The sequence below is a fragment of the Capra hircus genome, chromosome 5, assembly GCF_001704415.2.
Source record: "Capra hircus breed San Clemente chromosome 5, ASM170441v1, whole genome shotgun sequence".
NCBI classification, from domain to species: domain Eukaryota; kingdom Metazoa; phylum Chordata; class Mammalia; order Artiodactyla; family Bovidae; genus Capra; species Capra hircus.
The window spans coordinates 91,866,305-91,885,816 of record NC_030812.1 but is presented as its reverse complement, the minus strand read 5'-3'; the positions used below and the strand labels follow the sequence as shown (position 1 = coordinate 91,885,816).

Sequence of the window (19,512 nt, the reverse complement as noted above, 5' to 3'; positions counted from 1 at the left end):
ACAGAAAAAGGGCAGACATCACATCTGTACTCCTCACCTTGATGCCTCTGAAACCTAGGGATTAGGTCTAACTAGCATTTGGTTTGGGAGAAACTTAGAGAATTAGTAAGAACTAATACACATTTTTCTTTGTATAAAGTAATATCACAGAAGGTAAAACCAGCAGATGAATGAATGCATCCTAGCAGTCACATATGACTAACATGCCATTAATGACAGCTGGAGTGGGGTAACACAATGTGGTAGATTAATGAGAAATACCCAGTGAAAGATTTAAAATACACTATATGCGTTCAAATGAAACGCAGAATGAGCTTGTGACTTTATTTTATTATTTTTCCCCCAATCTGTGACTTTAGAAGCATAGTGAAAAACTGAGTTTTAGTAAGAATGAAAGGCTCTGCTTATTCCTAAATCAAAAAAATTTTTTTTTAGAAATTTTAATCTCCTCAAAATACATTACTTTTTTCTCAGGTCACTGCAGCAATCCACAGTTAATTGAGAAGACAAAGCATTGAACACCTTTAGTGGAATAAGCATGTGATCTCTGTGCTAAAGATGATAGTTAATTTAATAACTATCAGTGACGAGATTATTTCCACACTTAGCAGACTATCAGTCAAGACCAAGTGACTTTTCCTTAAAATCAAGCTCAAACTGGGCGTCTTCCCTGGTGGTCCAGGGGTTAAAGCTTGGCACTTCCACTGCAGGGGATGAAAATTAGAGCAAATGTGTTATTTTAAATGTTTTGTACCAGAAATTCATTTCATTAAACAAGACTCAGCTTGACTTTAAAAATAATGGGAAAAGATCACTTTTCAGAGATAGAATAACTGACATTTCTCCTTCAAGAGTAGAACTTAGCAGTCAATGAAAAATCCATATCTTTTTACATAAGTATTCAAAAATATCCATCCCTGGTTGGGGAACTAAGATTCTGCATGCTACATGGTATGGCCAAAAATCTTTTTTAAAAAAATAAAGCTAAAATTGATTCAGTTTGGAAGGTGAGAATCACAAAGTGATTAGGAATATAGGTCTTTGGCTTAAAGGAGGACAAGATGGCTGTTACAACACATGCCCCATCTACCAAATAGAATAGAAGGGCTACTAGAGATCGTAACAGGTAAAAAACAAAACAAAACACTTAGGATGTGCAGGATGACAGTAGGAATTAAAGCTTGCAAAGTCATCTGGCCACCACTTCATAGCTTTCTGGAAAGTGTGTTCGAGATTTCTTTGTGCATGAAGTGTAGACAATCACCGCTTTGGAAGCTCACTTGTTCATGCTGTGACTCTCTGTAAGATCAATGGGCAGCTTCTTAGCCAACACCCATAATGCATCCTAGCCCATTTTATAAATTTAAATACAGGCTCAAGAACTTTGATTGTATTTACTGCTGAAATTTAACTTTTAATTTTAAAAGTACAGACAGCTGGCACATCCAGATCCCACTCTCACAAATAAGAATGCATATTAATCTTTTAGTTTGGAAGATGAATGCCTGGCTCTTGTTAATGTGAAATTAAAATTAGTGAGCTGGGGTTAGGTGAGGGGCCAGAAGCATGAGTATAAACAGAACACTTCTGTAACAATTTATCTCATCTCATCAGGAAGGTGATTCAATTGTTTTAAGTAATAACACGTCTTTGATGTATTTCCTCTAAATGCTGGATTTGGAAACATTGACCATAATGAGAGCAAATATGTTATTTTAAATGTTTTGTACCAGAAATTAATTTCATTAAGCAAAACTCAGCTTGACTTTAAAAATAATGGAAAAAGATAAGTTTTCAGAGATAGAATTACTGACATTTCCCCTTCAAGAGTAGAAACTGGCAGCCTATGAAAAATCCATATCTTTCCAATTTTTATTATGTAAGTATTCAAAAATATCTATTATATTGTGATCAGGGCAGAGTTTAATGACATCTTTGGCCAAGATGTTACCTTCACCAATGTTGTGTTGGCAGCTTTAGCTCATCAATATGAACATTCCTATTGTATTATATAATAAATACTCCAATAACCATATAGTAGACATGTGTAGATGTATCAGTTTCAGCTCAGACATACAACTATACCATCCCTGTGAATTAGCAACAGTCAAATGACCTAATCCTGGGGTCTATTTTGAGACACATACTTCACAACTATTATATAATCACACAGAGTCATCACTGAAGCGAAATAAAAAGACATTAAAAAATACTAGTAAATTATACATTAAAATAATCTCATTCAATTTAGCAGATGAGTTCTGTAATCCCAAATGGGAATTCAGTCTATAACAGCCTGAGTTAGCATCACAGTGGTTCTCAGATGGTACCACTTTATCACCTGTCATTTAGAAAAGTATAGGGGGCATTCATGGTTGGAACAGTGATACCAGGGTACCACAAAACCACAGTGGCTGCCTCTAATCCTTGCTTCTTCCTCTCTCTCTCTCACTCCAACCACACGAGCATCCTTGATTTTCTTCAAACGCATTAGAAAGTCTTCCACTGCAACTTCATGCTGACTGGCCCCATGCCCAGAATGTCCTACCTACACATCCCCATGGCTAGCTCCTTCACTTCCTTTAGGTCTTTATTCAAGTCACCCTCTCAACAAACTGTGCCTGTCTACCCTGTTTAATTTTTCAAATCCTTATCTCCTCCCCACCACATTCACACAGGCATCAGCATTCATAAATACAAATTCTGCAAACCTCTTCAGTTCAGTTCAGTGGCTCAGTCGCGTCTGACTCTTTGCGACCCCATGGACTGCAGCACACCAGGCTTCCCTATCCATCACCAACTCCTGCAGCTTGCTCAAACTCTTACACTACTCCATTTTTCCTGTGCATTTATTATCTTCCTAATGTACTCAATACTTATTTTGTTGATTATCTGCTTTCCCAACTAGAATATAATCTCTACATAGGAAGGAGTTATTTCTGTGGTTTACTCTGCCTTGTGTCTGACAGCTTTGTATAGTACCTAGAGTATGTGCTCCGTCGTGTCTGACTCTATGTGACCCCACAGACTGTAGCCTGCCAGGCTCCTCAGTCCACAGAATTTTCTCAGCAAGAATACTGGAATGGGTTGCTATTTCCACCTCCAGGGGATCTTCCTGACCCAGGACTGAACCTTCATCTCCTGCATTGGCAGGCAGATTCTTTACCACTAGTGCCACCTGGGAAGCCCCACCTAGAGTGTACAGGATAATAGTTGTTCAGTGGGAAAATGGGGACCTATGATGCTAAGTGTTTTGCCATCTGTTGATAACTTACCAGTATCTGCAGTGAGAGCCGCATGATACAAACAGCATGAAAGTTACAAGGCTAACTCTATCTTTCTCTGCATCTGAAACTTAACTATGAAGCTTGAATCTGTTTTTATAAAAGGACTACTGGCTTACCAAAGGATTTTCACAGAGCACAATTTTCACTTATTATTTATAACACCCCCCCTGAATTTTTTTTCTACTCATTTCTAATTATACCTCTTCTCATTCTCTGTCCTGGTTCCATGTGATAGAACCACACTAAAACTCCTCCTATTTTTTCCTTAGTTATTTAACAATGGTGAGTACATCAGCTGTAAAAAAAAAAATTGAAAAATAATTTGCCATTAAGTGCTTCCCAAATTTCCCAGACTATCTTATTCTTTACATAGTAAAATATTAATAGTTTTGTATTTATGTATTATACAAAATCAATTAGAAATATAAAGTTATATATTCATTATTTATAGAAATGAATATTGGCACTCAAATATTTGTTAAGCAACTAAATGGCTTCATTTTCACACTGTTAGATACAGCAAAACATGTAATCATAAATACAAACATGTAATCATAATTACAAACCCCAATCCTATTCACTCAGTAAGGACATGTTGTCAAAAGACGGGGTTCTTATAGCTTAGAACCTTTTTCATTTTTTTTCCCTAATAAATGGTCACAGAAAATACTAGTTGCTAAATTTTTAGGCAATTCAGTAACATTATTTCTTTTTATCTCCCCAAACACAGACATCCCTCAATGGATAGTCATATGTAATACTTACAGGCTTTAAAATTATGTTCATAGTATAGTACAGTTGAACTTCTCACCTGTAAAACTAAATAAACCTGCCAATTGAAACTACTACTCATTTTTAGTGTTAGAAGTTATGATCATTTTTTTATTCACCTCTCTACTCCCATCCCTTCCACTCAAGCAAAGGAACACTCATCTTAGAAAGTGAAGTGAAAGTGTTAATTGCTCAGTCATGTCCAACTCTTTGTGCCTCCATGAACTGGAGCCTGCCACGCTCCTCTGTCCATGGAATTCTCCAGGTAGGAATACTGGAGTGGGTTGCCATTCCTTTCTCCAGGGGATCTTCCCGACCCAGAGATAGAACCTGGGTCTGCTGCACTGCAGACAGTCTCTTTACAGTCTAAGTCACCTGTGTCTAATATGCAGCTGTTGGTCAGAATGTGTTTTTATGGGATGGTTGATAAAAACAAAGTAAGCATCATGCTCAATGCCATAAGGTATTTTGTGAAGTCTTGACTCTTAACTTTTTTGGTGAAATGTGAGCAATCTATCAAAGGGTACTATTTAAGAGATTTCAAAATCTTTTAAAACAAAGAAGAGAATAAAATATTTTCAATAATGACATGTACCTCTGCTATTGATAGAACTGCTAGAATAAAAACATGGCATTGTTTTAAAAGTTTTCTGAAATCAGAATAAACTGCTGCCAAGTCGCGTCAGTCGTGTCCGACTGTGTGACCCCATAGATGGCAGCCCACCCGGCACCCCTGTCCTTGGGATTCTCCAGGCAAGAACACTGGAGTGGGTTGCCATTTCCTTCTCCAATGCATGAAAGTGAAAAGTGAAAGTGAAGTCGCTCAGTCGTGGCCAACTCTTAGCGACCTCATGGACTGCAGCCTACCAGGCTCCTCCATCCGTGGGATTTTCCAGACAAGAGTACTGGAGTGGGGTGCCACTGCCTTCTCTGCAGAATAAACTAGTGATGTCTAAAACTTCTTTTTGCTCTTGAAGTTGCCTGTTGGGATCTCACAGCGTGAGATGGGAATTTATTTTTTCTTGGCGGTATTTAGATAATTATTACATGTTATCATTAGTACATTTTATGATCCCTGCCCCATTACTAATCCATGTCATATTGGATATTTATGTTTACTAAAACTGATTTTGTTTTTATTAATAGGATGGGTTTACTTTAGGCAATGCTTTACTGCATTAGTAATAACAATTTTACTTAAATATGGCTTTGGTGTACTCCTATGCAAATAATCTTTGAAATCCTAAGAGTCTTTTATTTTCCCAGTAGCCCAGTTGGAGAGTTTTTAATATTACATTGAATCATAACAAAACATGCTGGTTAGAGTCTAACTTAATACATGCAGCTTAATGTTAATTTTCCAACTTCAAATCAGAGATCTAACTATTCCAACATGACTATCTCAAGCGTGATTTTTGTTTTCAACTAATAAAGTCCACAGCTAGAGATTTTTGCATCATAAAAACCCAAAACTATGGAGTAAAAGAATTCAGCAAAAGAAACGGGATCTTTATATAACTAAAAAAATTCGTTGGGAAGAAAAATATCTATCAAGAAGTTTTGATGGTATAGAGCAGAAAGCAAAAATGGAGCAGGTGAATGCCCAAGTGACTGATGTGGGATTCATCATAACTATGTCTGTAATACAGCAGACATGCTTGATGAATATAATAAAAGGGTATGCTTAGGTCCGAAGTTCTTGAGGGAAGAGTTATCCATTTACATGGATAATAAGGGGGGAAAAAACCTCAATAAGCAAAAGAAATCACTTTAAAGTAAGAAACAAAACTAAATGTCACATTTCTTGCTTCACAATGGAACTTCTACTTCAAAATAAATTTCTTATAAATACCCTCGAGAAGGGGAACATACGGTTAATCATCAAAACAAGTATGTTACGATGGTAGAGACGGAAATGAAGCAGACAGTATCAAACTCCACTGGAGCTGAGAAAAACAGAATTGGGTGATAAAAATCACAAGGGAATAAAGTTAGGCCTTCTGCAGTATTATAAAACTTGTCTTTCCTCTTAGAATGGTGAACACTCTGTAGGAATAAGTCAGAGCTATGGTTTACAATACTAAGGAATTAGCTGGCATCAAGTATCTGAATTTTACAAGTTTCAAAGCCTGCCTAAGTATGGTGATCTGGTAAAAGTCAATTATGACCAAAGTCGGTGCACATTCCAAGGCTGTATAGATTCTAACATCTGTATGTGCAGCGTGCATACACACCCTACATCTCTTTAGGTGCTTCCAAAGGGAAATGCTGTGAATCAGGAGGAATAATTGCTTGTATAAGCTGATTAAAAAATTAAAAAGGAGAAAAATGCCTTTTTAAAGAAATGTGGCTAACGTGAATTCTGTTTTAAAAGCTATCTGGTTGATTGAGAGAGTATTGCTATTTTTATTTTTACTTTCCTTGTTTTCAAGATCTTGTCCTACATTTACAATCTACATATTTTAACATTTATGGATAAAAGTGAGAAACGTTAATTTCTTTTTGGAAGATAGGATGAGATTACAATGTATAATTTTGAATGATAAAAGTCATTCTCACAGGAACTGGTAAATGTTTTTAAACCAAATGGTAAAATAAGATTTCAATGACTCACAATATAATGAAAAAAAAAAAAAATACCGTGGTCGTTTAGGTTGCTGCAATTCTTCTTTAAAGCTACATAATTTTTATGTGAGGCAGAAAACTGAACTACATAATGCATTTCTACAATGCATATATTCATCAAAACCATTTACAAAATTATTACTTTCAGCATATTTTAAACTGATTCCTTAATAAATTATGTTTATGCAGTCAAAACAGCATTAACATTTACTATTAGTCACTTAACGGAAGTTAATGGTGAGCTTATAAATGAAGTGCTGCCTTACTTTGATACACTTTAAGAGCAACCAAAAATAAGAGATTCTTTCCCAGAGTTCTATGTATTTATAAAGTGCAAAATAAGCAATTTTAGCAATTCTCAAATGTAGTTCTTCCATGTGTATTTAATCCTAAATATACTTGTAGAAACAGAGTATTTTTCTGCTAAGTCAGGTATGTCTAACTTATCCATTTTATGTTTAAAAACTATCCTGATTGAAGTATTCCATGCTTTATGAAAAGATAAAAAACAGTAAAGACATAGAAACAGTGTGAAGTATTTTACTTTTAATATTCTTAGTGGAGGTTATTTTCAGTGACAATATCTCAAGTCTATAAAACAAAGCAAAAGGCACAAAACTAGAATAATTAAGTACTCATTCCCTGAAAATGAGTATATTACAGAATTAAGGACAGATAAATTTATAAATAAGAAATTCTCTATGTAGATGGGATATTTTTAACAGAGATTGTTGCAGAGAGATTGTTGCTCAGGAATTCTAGTGCGGGTCTACCAATTTTTCTCTAAAGCAAGGGGTGTTCTCCCAAAGTATTGCACAAAATTATCCCTCTTGATTTGTGCTGGCCCATGAATGATAGATATATACTATAAAATGTTTGAAATAGAATGCAATAATGCTTTTCTATAATAAACAGAAAAATAAACTTAAAATTATAATATTTTATAAAGCTGTAAATAAAGCAAGATAATTTGCAGGAAATATAGCAGTATTTTAAGAAGACCCTAGAGTCTAGAGTCTAAGTTATTAACACTTAGCAAACTATCTCAAAATACAAAGATTAGCTTAGACATTTAAATATGATAAAGTTATGACTATAATAAAATGTTAAGAAAGCTCAAATAAAAAAAAATTATTTGGGAGGAGCGTCATTCCATATATAAGATTAGTTTTTTTGGAATTTAAAACAATAAAAGTTATATTTCAAATAATAATAATGTACTGCTCTCCAACTGCCTAATATCTAAAAAGAGGACAAAGCAGGAAAAACAGAATGAATGTCAGTTAGCATTAAAAAAGAATCTGTGCAGTGAACTGTCAGATAAAATAATATTAATAATATATTCATATTTACTTTTAAGGCCATAATTATCTACTAACATAAATTTAATCTCATAAAAATTTATTTAGAAGCTCCAATTTTGATCAGTGTGAAATAAAGTTATAGCTAGGCTAATGTTCTATGTAGCATTTAATTTTAATTTTCTATTGTAAAAATCATATTATTACATTGAAGCACTAAAATAGGCAATCAGCATCACAGTTTCAAATCTTTTTTGTTAACTGGTAGCTGTGGTGGAGCATGAAGCATCACTTTCTCCCAGTACTTTCATTTTAAACAAATCATCTTCATGTATAAAAATAGCAAACTACATTATCTTTTATATAAGATGTTTTCTGTTTCTTGTGTAGAAAAAGCTATATGTAGCTTTCCCTATAGCTTTGAGTACATTCTCTGGTAAAACATCATTCACAGAGACGCAAGATACAGTGTTCATCACCTTGATGCTTAAAATACACCACAAGCAAGAAAACGCAGGCTTAAATTTAAAAACTGGCAAAAATGGCCCAAAAGCTTAAGTGTAAGTGCTAATATTCTACACTGCCTCCAAGTTGAGAAGTAAAGTACTATGGTTTATCTTGTGGTTGTGACTTCATGAAATTTGATATAAAATCTTAATTCTAAAACTGATGATATATTAACTACTTTATTCATACTTACCAAACAAATCAGAATGAAAGATAATTTAGTAGTAACTATAGTCCTGTAAACATCATTACTAAACCTTGGCTAGTTTTACATAGTAATTACTAATTTACTTTATGCATTCTTTAGTTCAAGGCACAAAAATGCTTCCATGTCTACTTTATCATAAACAACTTAAAAAAAAAAAAAACTAACTGTACTGGATATATTTTTACCAGATACATTGTTAGGTCTTGGCATATAAATATCAGCGGGCAGAGTGACTTCATAGTTTAAGTCAGAAAGCGTTAATAGAGGAATTTTTAAAATGTCAATGTTTCTGTTCCTATTTCTAATTAGTTTCTGAGGATGGTGACCAATCCTTTACAAACTGACAAATTCCCTCTCATCAGACACGTTTATCTTACATTCTACAGAAAAAATAAAAAATACTATATCAGCCCTGTTATGGTAAGGGAACTGTCAAGATTTGAAACTTAGTAATAAACTGTAAAAATGTTTTCTTTTTCTTAAATACAGCTAAATGTGCCTCAATGAAGAAAAAATTACTGCAATAACAGTTTCCAACACCCTAAAGAAAATATCTTATGATTTAAATTCTTATATTGATCATATAAAGAACTTGTAAAAACCTGTCATCACCACCTCTACTCAGAATAAGGCAAAATATTAATAAAACGTAAGAACTTCAAGATTCACTGTTCACCAATAAAAGTGCTTTTTGTGTTCTCTTTTGGAAGGAGAAGTTAACTAGGAAGTTAAATAAACTTGGCGAAAAGTATTTCACTCTTCTGTAGATGTGAAAAATTATCTGGCCCAAGATAATATCTATAATCTATAATTTACTGGTGCAGGTAAGCTACTCTTTTCTTTATCCTTTCCCACATTCTTACTTAGATGCCTGGAAAGTTAGACCGAGAAATACAAACCTGTAAAGTATGTATGGCTCGTTTGTACCTCAAAGATATCACATAATATCCAAAAATCAATCTAAACTACTTTTTAATAGGATTTAAATGGTTAAGCAGTGGTTGTGCAAAATACAAGAAAGCAATGTGCTGAACACAGAAGGAAATGAGAAGAGTTATTTTCAAAGCTCGGGAAAACAGCCATAGAACATTACTTGTTCACTGATCATATTGCAGATTTTACGTAATTAATAAATAGATAGTAACAATTTGAGGTGCACTTCCCTTTTTCCCTTAGTTAATTTTTGTCTAACTTAAAATCATGTCTCTCACACAGCAGGCATAAGCATTTTGAATGCCTGTTTATACGGATTCGAAGAAATTAATTGTACATAAAATCTGCTTGAACGTCTTCATCTATTTGACATATAGAATCAGATTATTTTAATTTGCTAATCAGAGACGTATGCTTTTAAACAGACAGAATTTCATTGTGCTATGCACTTTCTACATACAACTAATACCACATCTGCGGCATAATCTGTAACACGTAACACGGCGTTTTACGCCCATGCCATTTACCCATTTCACTTCTGCAGTTTTTAAGTGTTGACGAACTACTTCTTGCCAAAGAAGCCATGTTATATACAACAAAACCTTCGGTTTAAATAAGGGATAAGCTTGTTGTTAACAACTTAGTTTGAAATGTTAACAACCCTTAGGCTGTTAACATAACAACTGGCCATTAATGCGGTAATGACCAATTTGAGAGGAAATTGCACTCTGAGAAATGAATATATTGGCAATCTGGACCAGGGTTTAAATTTGAAAGAGTTAAGATTAAAGAAAAAAAAGTAAAGGTTAAAAGTTTGAGCTTATCAGAAATCAACTAAAAGTTGTATCACACAAAGCAGCAAATAGACTCTTTTAGAGATAAAGATTTCTGAGATTAAACACTATTTTGATAAATTCCCTTCAACAACACACTTACTTGAGACTATCAAATATCAGTTGAACAACTTATTTTTACTACCATAAGGAAGACGAAGACAATACAAGATTACTTTCTCTGCTCTCGACTTTGTTGACAACCGCAAAAGAGTTTCACCCAGGACACAGGTATTTCATTGGCAAATTTGTATTTTTGAGTTAAAAATAGCCAGAGACTTCAAAAGACTCTAAATTTGACTCAATTTTTGTCTTTATTGCCTATTAGAACACTTTAATCTTGCCTAGACTACATAAACTCCTTGTTTTCGAAAGTGTTTTTACACGAATCCACTGGAGATTCTGCAGTGGTAAACAAAAGTCAAAGACAGAGTCCAAAAGCTTGTGGCTATTGGAAAGCAAGATAAAGCAAAACTAGGAAGCAATGTCAAGTCGCTAAAAGCAAATACACTCCATGCAGAAATCAGGCTCTGATTCACAGAGAGCAGAAGAGCATTTTTTATTTGCAAGAGGAAAGTTCCAAGACTGCAGAGTCTACAAGAATTCATGGAATAGCTTAATTCTAATGATTAGCTGCAGTAGTCAGAGCACTGCTTCCCTAAAGCCACTTCCTATTTCCATGGCTGGGACCTTACATGCATTTTGTGCCCTTGGGACACAGAGAAGTGGCAGCAAGTGGTCATAATTAGTCAGGGGGCTGTCAGATGAAGCAGTCCTAAGAGGGGAGAGAGTAGAATCTGATAAACAGTACCAGGCTCACCCTCTTGTAACGACCATTCATCAAACAATATGTTCTTCTATATAGAAACTGAACTGGACTGAAAATAACTGAATTATATATGAAGCAGCACCAAATTCCCTAGAAAACACCTCCCGAAATGACCAAGGAGTTACTGCTGATTGATAAATTTTGTGTCATAAGAGAAAAAAATTTCAAAATAAATCACTTAATGTCAGACTAGAAAAAGTGATTAATTGTATCAAATATGAAAACCCAAATGATGCCATATATCATTTCTCTAATTTGATAGATCCTACTTTATTAATATAAGTAATTTGCAGCTGAATGAAGTCACAAAGTCCCCTGAAAAGCAAAATAATTTTTCTTAAACATAAGTCCATGTGTAGAGTACTAAATGCTAGAAGATTAACCTGCTTCATAGCTTCAGAAGCAAGAACAGCTGCGTTGTCCTGAAACTGTTCAGATGCTTATAGGTTGGAGAGTGGCTATCAGTTCCCTATAATGATGAAGGTCTTTACTTTGTTGTTTTCCATAAAGCTACTGCAAGTCTTGAGGCAGACGAACATTCAAATGCTATCTTTGCGAAGATCACTTGGAACGCCCTGGGGTTTGCGAGCAGGGGGAGGTATATTCACACTTGGAGGAAGTTTTCAACATTCTACTAAAGATCCTTCTAATAAATACCAGATAAGAGTTTCAAACCAACTTTCTCTGACAAATCTGAAACAGAAAGATCATGGAATCACTTTGTGCTATGCTCAGCCCGACCCTGTCACTTTCCTGCTAAGAAAACTTGTATGCTGATTCATACCGAACACCTTGACATGAACTGGAGGTTGGTTCACTTATCCCCAGGTAGGAGCATCAGGCAAGGCAAACAGAAAGACTTTGAGATACTGTGTTTTCCTGACCATGACTCAAGCCCTCGTTTGTGCCACAGATACAGTGCGCTGAAGGCTGCCAGGTGGACATCTTTCAGGAATAGAAGCTGGCAGGAAAGACACAAAACGCACAAGTACACTTACAGAAGTATTCTAAAAGGAATCCAGTGATCACTGGTGTGCAAGGCGAATTCCTACCTCAGATAGTCTCTGCGACAAAGGATAAGGTTAGCTTTTGTGTACAGGGTAGAACCCACTTCTCCCAAACGGCAGTCACAGCAGGCACACTTCAGGCAGTCCTCATGCCAGTATTTGTCCAATGCCTTTAGCAGATACCGGTCCTTGATCTTTCGGTTGCAGCCAGCACAACCTTTCGGCTTGGTGTCTGGCTGGACTGAGAGCATTTGTATACCTGAAGGAAGACAAGAACAAAAAAGAGAGCTGAGACTCCAAAAATGAAGAGGTGTCCGAAGACCTCCATTAAGTTAAACATTTCTGATTGCCATTTTCAAGGAGTGTTAGACTTTCGGCTTCCCTGGTGGCTCAGATGGCAAAATACCTGCCTATCATGGGTTCGATCCCTGGGTTGGGAAGATCCCCTGGAGAACAGAATGGCTACCCATTCCAGTACTCTTGCCTGGAGAATCCCATGGTCAGTGGAGCCTGGCTGAATGACTAACATATGACTGAGTGGCTAACATATGAATATACAGAAATTGAAATAAATTTTGAAAAGAAAGAGGTTCAAACTTTGTTAAGTGTCTTTGTTAAATCATTCATGAAGTTACACCTATAAAGTAGCAAAAACAATCAACTCATCTTATACCTGGTAAGATGATATCATCTACACGAACTAATAGTAAATAATTTTCTATTGGTACAGTTTTCTACATAGGGAAGTTCCTTTCAGGAGAAAATAGGAGTCAATGGTTAACAATCTAGAAAAAAGCTATTTAACAGACTAATCTGTGTACACACTGTAGGAGTCAAGAATGAGTTGGTGGAAGGAAAGTTCATTTTTATGGGATACACTAACCTCACTTAGCAGTAGAGATGTTTATACTTAAGCCTAAGTACAGTCACCCAAAAAGTTCACCAATCCTATAATACTTATTTACATCCAAATACTTCCCTCTATGTCCTTGATATTTCCAAGCATTCATTATGTCAAAAATTTTCAAAATGCATTGACACTCACAAGCATTGGTCCATGCATCTCTTAGTGGCAGATCATCTAACTATAGGCTATATACTTTTATATAAAATTAAACTATAGGATTAAGTAATTTATTATCATAAACATGCACTTATTTTATAAAGCAAAGAAAAAACAACAGAAGACAAAGTTTCAATATATATAAAGTTACACAAACATCCACAGGCAAATATATATTATATACATATATTACACACTACACACATGCTAGACTAGACACAGGGACATTTATACATTTTAGAGACATATTTCTATATCATAAATAAGGAGATGAATTGAATTCTCTGGTTAATACAACTTGATTGAATTTTTTTTCCAGTGAAGGAATATTTGCCTTCTAGTTTCTTCTTTCCTAAATGTCAAACACTCAGTTTTTCAAAAAGCTGAACAAATTATTCACAGTTGCATATGTATCAACGCATTTTAAGTACTCTAAACTACTGATTCCAATTTCTTTTTATTTTACAAATTACGATAGTGTGAGAGGTTCAGGGACTGGCTCAAAGCAGAATGACAGTTCAGCCCAAACTTGATGGCCTTCTTACAATCCAGAGATACCGCTGCTATATTATGCCTCCTCTGTTAGTCAGAAAGTTTTAAACTTGGACACAGAAGGACACAAAACACTAAATGCGTCTGCAATTGAAACAGTATCAAGAAAGAAATACCAAGCCTTAATCTAGAGCATTATCGGTGTGTTCCCTGCTCCCAAACAGCTCAACCTTTCTCGGTTTCCTCTGGTGCCTGATGATAAAGCCTTTACCTTTATTATCTTCACTATCTTTTTCGTTTTTAATCACACTAAGAGACAACAAGACACCATACCCTCACAGCAGAATAACTTTTCTAACTATAAATGATACATGCATTTCACATAATAGCGTTATGATATTGAATTTCCATTAGAAAATAGCTTCTCTGGTTGAGTGATGGAGCAGGGATCAGCAGCTAGGCATCAGAGTAGCTGCTTTTTCTGCATGAGATGCACAGCCGTGGTCCTCGGATCTGCAGATTAGTAGCTGGATTTGTCCAGAGGAGCAGGTGGTATTCCTATAGCCAGCTTTCTATTCCTTTCTTTGAAGGAGCCCGGGGTCTAGTGTAGATTAATCATAACCCTTGATAGTGCTGCTAAATCTCACTCTCTAGAACTTCTAACAAATGAAGTTTCTTTGATCACAACTAGTTAACCGTCTTCTCGCAAGGTTCCACAAGGAATGAATCCCATTAATTACAGTACAGAACATACCTAAGTGCCTCTTAACCGTCTTCCTGGGGGAAGGAAAAACTGTGATATACTAAATGACAGCCTGGATTTCATGATTGAGAACACCAAGAGGTATGCTTAAAGCAGCTAGTCTAATTACCCAATTTATAAGGCTATTGTTTTTTTCATATCATCAAGCTGAAAATGTTTTGATCCAAATCCTTCTTAGTTGTAGCTAAGCTCTGTTTCTCTGAGCTGTGTTCTCATCACCAAGCGTGGAAGGTCAACTATCTTTATTCACGACGCTTTGCGAACAAGACAGGATACCAACCAACATTTGGCACAAGCAACACCACCCTGCTTGTCCTCACAAAATGTTTTTGTTGGGCTGACATTTTAATTTAGCACTCAGAGGCCAATTAATATTTGAAACTCTTACAGAATTCTGTTTGGCCTTGGGCATAGAAGGAGTTTGAGATTTTTACACTCCATCCTGGTACCTTCGTGTCGAAAACAACATCACGTTACTCTTGAAAAGGAAATCATTTTCGATACTCTGCTAGTTAACAGTTGTGGAAAAAAACGACTATTTTGCAGTCACCACGTTACCCTGTACCAAACAGGCATAAACCAGCCGGCAGCCTCCCTTCAGCATCCGGCAGAATGCGTCTGGCTAAGAGTTATGTGTTCAGAGCTGAGAAACATTTTGCAAGTTGCTTATAGCACATCAGGACCCATAACTAGTTTTAGATTGGCATGTAAATTGTTCTGAGAGAAATTCTTATTGCCTCTGAGACCTTGCCATTCTGAGTTATTTGACAGTTTAAGGGAAATCATAATTTTTAAAAAAGACATAAATAATAGCCTGTGCAGTGTGGTGTGCAGAAATAAGTAGAACCATTTCATTTAAACTCTGGTGAGCTTTTAATTGCCTGGATTGCATTGTGAGGCAGCCTGACGCTTGATTAACTCCATTATGTCCCCTTGTTCTGTGCCATTCATCCGCGCAGTCTCAGCTTCAGTAGTTAACACAACAAAGTAACCACAACTCCACAACACGCTGGGGTTAAAAAAAAAATCATAATAAAAGATCTGCAGCACTTAGACCCAGTCTTCTATATTTTTGGACTGACTACACCGCAGTGAGTGGAAAACATTTTGTCCCCGTCGGAAGATGCACAGAGATCAATTTGGGAAAAGGAGCGGGAAGGGGGAATCCATTAAAGGGGGTTGGCAGCATTGAGGTGCCTCAGGAAGATTCGAAAATGGGAATGCAGGTTCTGCAGCTGGGAGCAGTGACACAGATTAAAAGAATTTGGCCAACACCGGCCATTCGATTGCCAAGAGGTACCAAACAAAAGATTTTCTCTCCTCCTGCCCATCTTCATCCTCTCCCCAGCCCCGGCCCGATTGGAGAACTGGATTGGGCCTAAAAGCTTGTTTCTCTCTGTTCACTGGCCCAGAGCGTCCCTACAGGCTGTAACCCCCTAAGGGACAACAATGCAAATAGATGTCCCCAGATCTCAGGAGCTGGAGCTGCTTAACTCTGTTCTGCCCCTTCAACTCCCAACCCTCCCCTCCCCATCCTTCCACCACCACCCCCCTCCCCTTTTTGAGCAATGGAGCTGGGAACCAATTTGATTCCCTTTTTCTCCAATGCAGCTGCAAGGCTCAGAGATACTGACATTTTTCCACTCTTATCAGTTTAATTACAGTTACCATGGCAGCAAAGTGCTAGTGCTTGGCAAAGGCCAACAAGAGATTTGCAAGACTGGGTTCAATTTTGATGCAGCTCACATGCAAAATAAAAAAAAAAATAAGAAACATACATACACTCTAACAAAGAATCCCTTGAGGAGTTTATGTTCCAGCCTTTTGTGGTAGTGTCTCTGCCGCCACACAAGGATGCTTTGCAAAGAATGTAGCAGTTATTTGTTGCACCTAGCAAGATTAATTGGTTTAAGCAGCCGTCTTTCAAAGCAGTTACAAACAATAATATTTCAGATCTTTTCCAAGAGACACAAAAGCCGCGGAAGGGCAAGAAGGCTTTGGAGCAGCAGAGAGTGCCGAGCGCCGGCAAAGTGCATCTATGATAGATTGTAACCTTACCAAAACTTTTCTCCTTTTTCTGCATGAGTTGACTGAGGCGTGCCTGAGTTGCCGCAGCTTCGCATGGAGCACCCAGCCCAGAGGTAGAAGTGGTAGGGGGTTTCCCTCGGATTTAGCTCAAGTGCGGACCCGGTGCGCAGCCTACACCCGCCGAGGACCGACTATTGTGAAGCCCACTTTGGGAGCGGGTCGGAGCGGGCGGCGGGCGTGTGGGGGTGGGGGAAGGGATGAGGGCGGCCAGACGAGATGCGGCGCACACCCGGAGCCCCTCGCCGGGTGGCGGCGTACAAAATGATGGCGAATGACAAAGCCACAAGCTTCCCTAACTCTGCCCGTAATCCCAAATCCCAGCGGCCCCTTTTAGCTTCGTGGTAACAAATGGATTTGATTAAACTGTCACATGCAGCGTTAGCATAGCATATCATGTTCAATATGAAAAAGATCATAAATCTGACTTGTATTTCATAACAGCAATCTGGGTAGCCCCCGTAAAATAAAATGTGCCGCAGCAGTTTGAATTTCCATCGATTAGGACAGGGGCACCTTGCTCCAAGGATCCCCTCTCTTCTCGACACTTCTTCCCAACCTCCCCCTACACCACTGCCCCCTCCCCCCAGACACTCACTTTTCCATCTGGTAGGCACAGTATTTTTGTTACAATGGTACAGTGGACTGGAGGCAGAAGTGGCCTCAGGAACCCAAAGATGGTCATTTCAGTTCATGGGGGAGGGAGGTGATGAATTTCAGAAACTAAGGTCAAAGGGCGGGGGGTATCCGGAACCCACCTAAGACTGCATTCCCTTCCTACGGGCCGGGCCAGGGCAAGCATCTCCTCTCAAACTCTCCCAGCCTCTGTCTCCCCGGGTGTCGGGGGGCTGGGGTTGGGGGTGTAAATGCCGCAGTTGCTCGGGAACTTTGACTATTATCCACTCGAGTCGTAGTTGAGACGTTCCGCGCCGCAGCCGCTCGGCTCTCCCCGCCTTCCAGCCCCATCTTCCGCCCGCATCTATTTCATGTCTCATCATAAAAATAATGAAGCCTCACATGATTTAAACAAAACCGTCTCAGCAGAGCTGCAGCCCGAGTGAAAGTTGCAGTGCGGAGCCGGGCTACAGCTCCAGTTTATGCCTCATTAGGAGAGGCTGGGGAAGAAAAAAAAAAAAAACCACATCCGCACACGCACGCGCGCACCCGCAGACACACACACACAACCACAAATAAGCCGCCGCGTGTGCATCCAGTTGCTGCACTTACCTTCTCAATTAAGCGATACAGGGGGAGGCCGTTCAGAAAGCACAGTGGCTGCTTTGTAGCTCTTCTCCTTGGGAAAGGTCAAAAAGAAGCATTGTTTGAAAAAAAAAAAAAAGGAGGGGGAGGGAGGAATCTTTTTTTTTTTTTTTTTAAGTTTAAAATAATGAGGTCCTCCAGGATCCGCCGAGCAATGGTGTTGACCGCATCTGAGCCACAGGTGTCCTCCTTTTAGGCAACTGCAGTCGAAGCTGTCTCTCTTTCTGTCCTGGCTCAACACAACTTACCCCGGCAGCACGCGAGGAGCCGAGCTGAAGCAGCCCCGGCTCTCAGCTGCAAAATGCAATCCCTTCCCAGCCAGACCTAATACAGCCCAAGAAAAGGTCACTCAGTTATTACTGAGCCGGCGGAGCCCAGGCAGCGCTTGTCAAGACCACAGAGAAGCAGCTCCCTTCCGATTTAAGACTATTTACCTCTCGCCCCCACCCCTCCCCTCTCCTCTCCCTTTCCTTCTCTCCCTCCCTCTCTCGCTGGCTCCCTCGCTCGCTCGCGGGTGCCTGTTCTGCAGCTCAGTCAAGTAACAGCCGCCCTCGGAAAGTGCAAAGCAGCCACAAGACAGATCGGGCTTTGTTGCTAATTTCCCAGGGTGAAAATTTACAAGCCTGCGAGTTGCAGTCAGCATCACCCCACGCATATGCTGCTCGCCAACGCTGAGGACGACCCACCCCCCCCTCCAACACCCCTCCCGGGGCGCACAGAATGGGACCTCGGCTGGAGTCGACTTGGAGGGGTTGTGGGGAGGAGGACAGACCCTACCTCCTGGTCCCGTCCAAAAGAAGTCCTGCGACAGAGCTCCGGAGGCAAAGGGTAGGGATCCTAAAATAACCGGGGCATTTTTGGAATAGGTGGCCACGTTGAAAGCAAACTGTCTTCCAAAGCCAGTTCTGAAGCTGCCAATTATGGAAATTAAAATAAAAGCCAGGGAATCAAACTGCTAGCAGAATACACTGGGAGAGCGCGCAACCCTCCCCTTGGAGAAACGTCTGGGGGTGGCTGCAGTCGCCCGGTTCTCTGACTTCTGTTCATGAAAGTCGCTCCAAAGTCGCTGCTCCGCAGGGCAGGTCTGCCACACAAGCCGGGTCCAGAGATGCCACGCTCCCCTCTCCTCCTGTGGCCCAAGAACCAAACTGTGAACTTGTTCCGCCTTAACTGATACTGAACCCCTTTCCACCCTCACGGAACACTTCCTGCAATTACTTGAATTCCTCACAATTTAAAACTCACACGGTAGAATGAGAAACACCCAAGAGCACCTAGAAACTTGATTTTAGACTAACTTGGTCAAAAAAGTGTCTTCAGCATCACTGCCTGGTCTTCATAGACTGGTTTTAGAGGCCTGGAAAGATTTCTTTTTCTCCTTGAAAAAGGTCCCTTTCTTCCCCAGCCTCCTCTTCTCTTAACTTTACTTTGCATGCCAGCTTTAAAATATCTTATATATTTTTCTAAGTTTTCCAACTTCAAAGTCATCCTTTTTTTTTTTTTTTTTTGGCAGCTATCATAGCATCCCCACCAGATTTTAAAAAGCCC

At 38.6% G+C, this 19,512-nt stretch overlaps 1 protein-coding gene across 3 annotated transcripts in view; it reads right to left on the bottom strand.

Annotated features, from left to right (window-relative positions):
* Window positions 1-19,014, bottom strand: part of LMO3 (LIM domain only 3) — a 61,835-nt gene extending 42,821 nt beyond the window's left edge. The window contains exons 1-3 of one of the 3 annotated variants that reach the window (XM_018048424.1): window positions 18,742-19,014; window positions 17,932-17,998; window positions 12,347-12,560 (exon numbers count right to left, since the gene is read on the bottom strand). In XM_018048424.1, coding sequence (XP_017903913.1) covers window positions 12,347-12,552 — 206 coding nt within the window. In that variant the 5' untranslated portion in view covers window positions 12,553-12,560; window positions 17,932-17,998; window positions 18,742-19,014. Of the gene's footprint in view, window positions 1-12,346; window positions 12,561-16,677; window positions 17,212-17,931; window positions 18,620-18,741 lie in introns of those variants that run through there. The other 2 variants (XM_018048422.1, XM_018048421.1) reach the window with 2 other exon arrangements.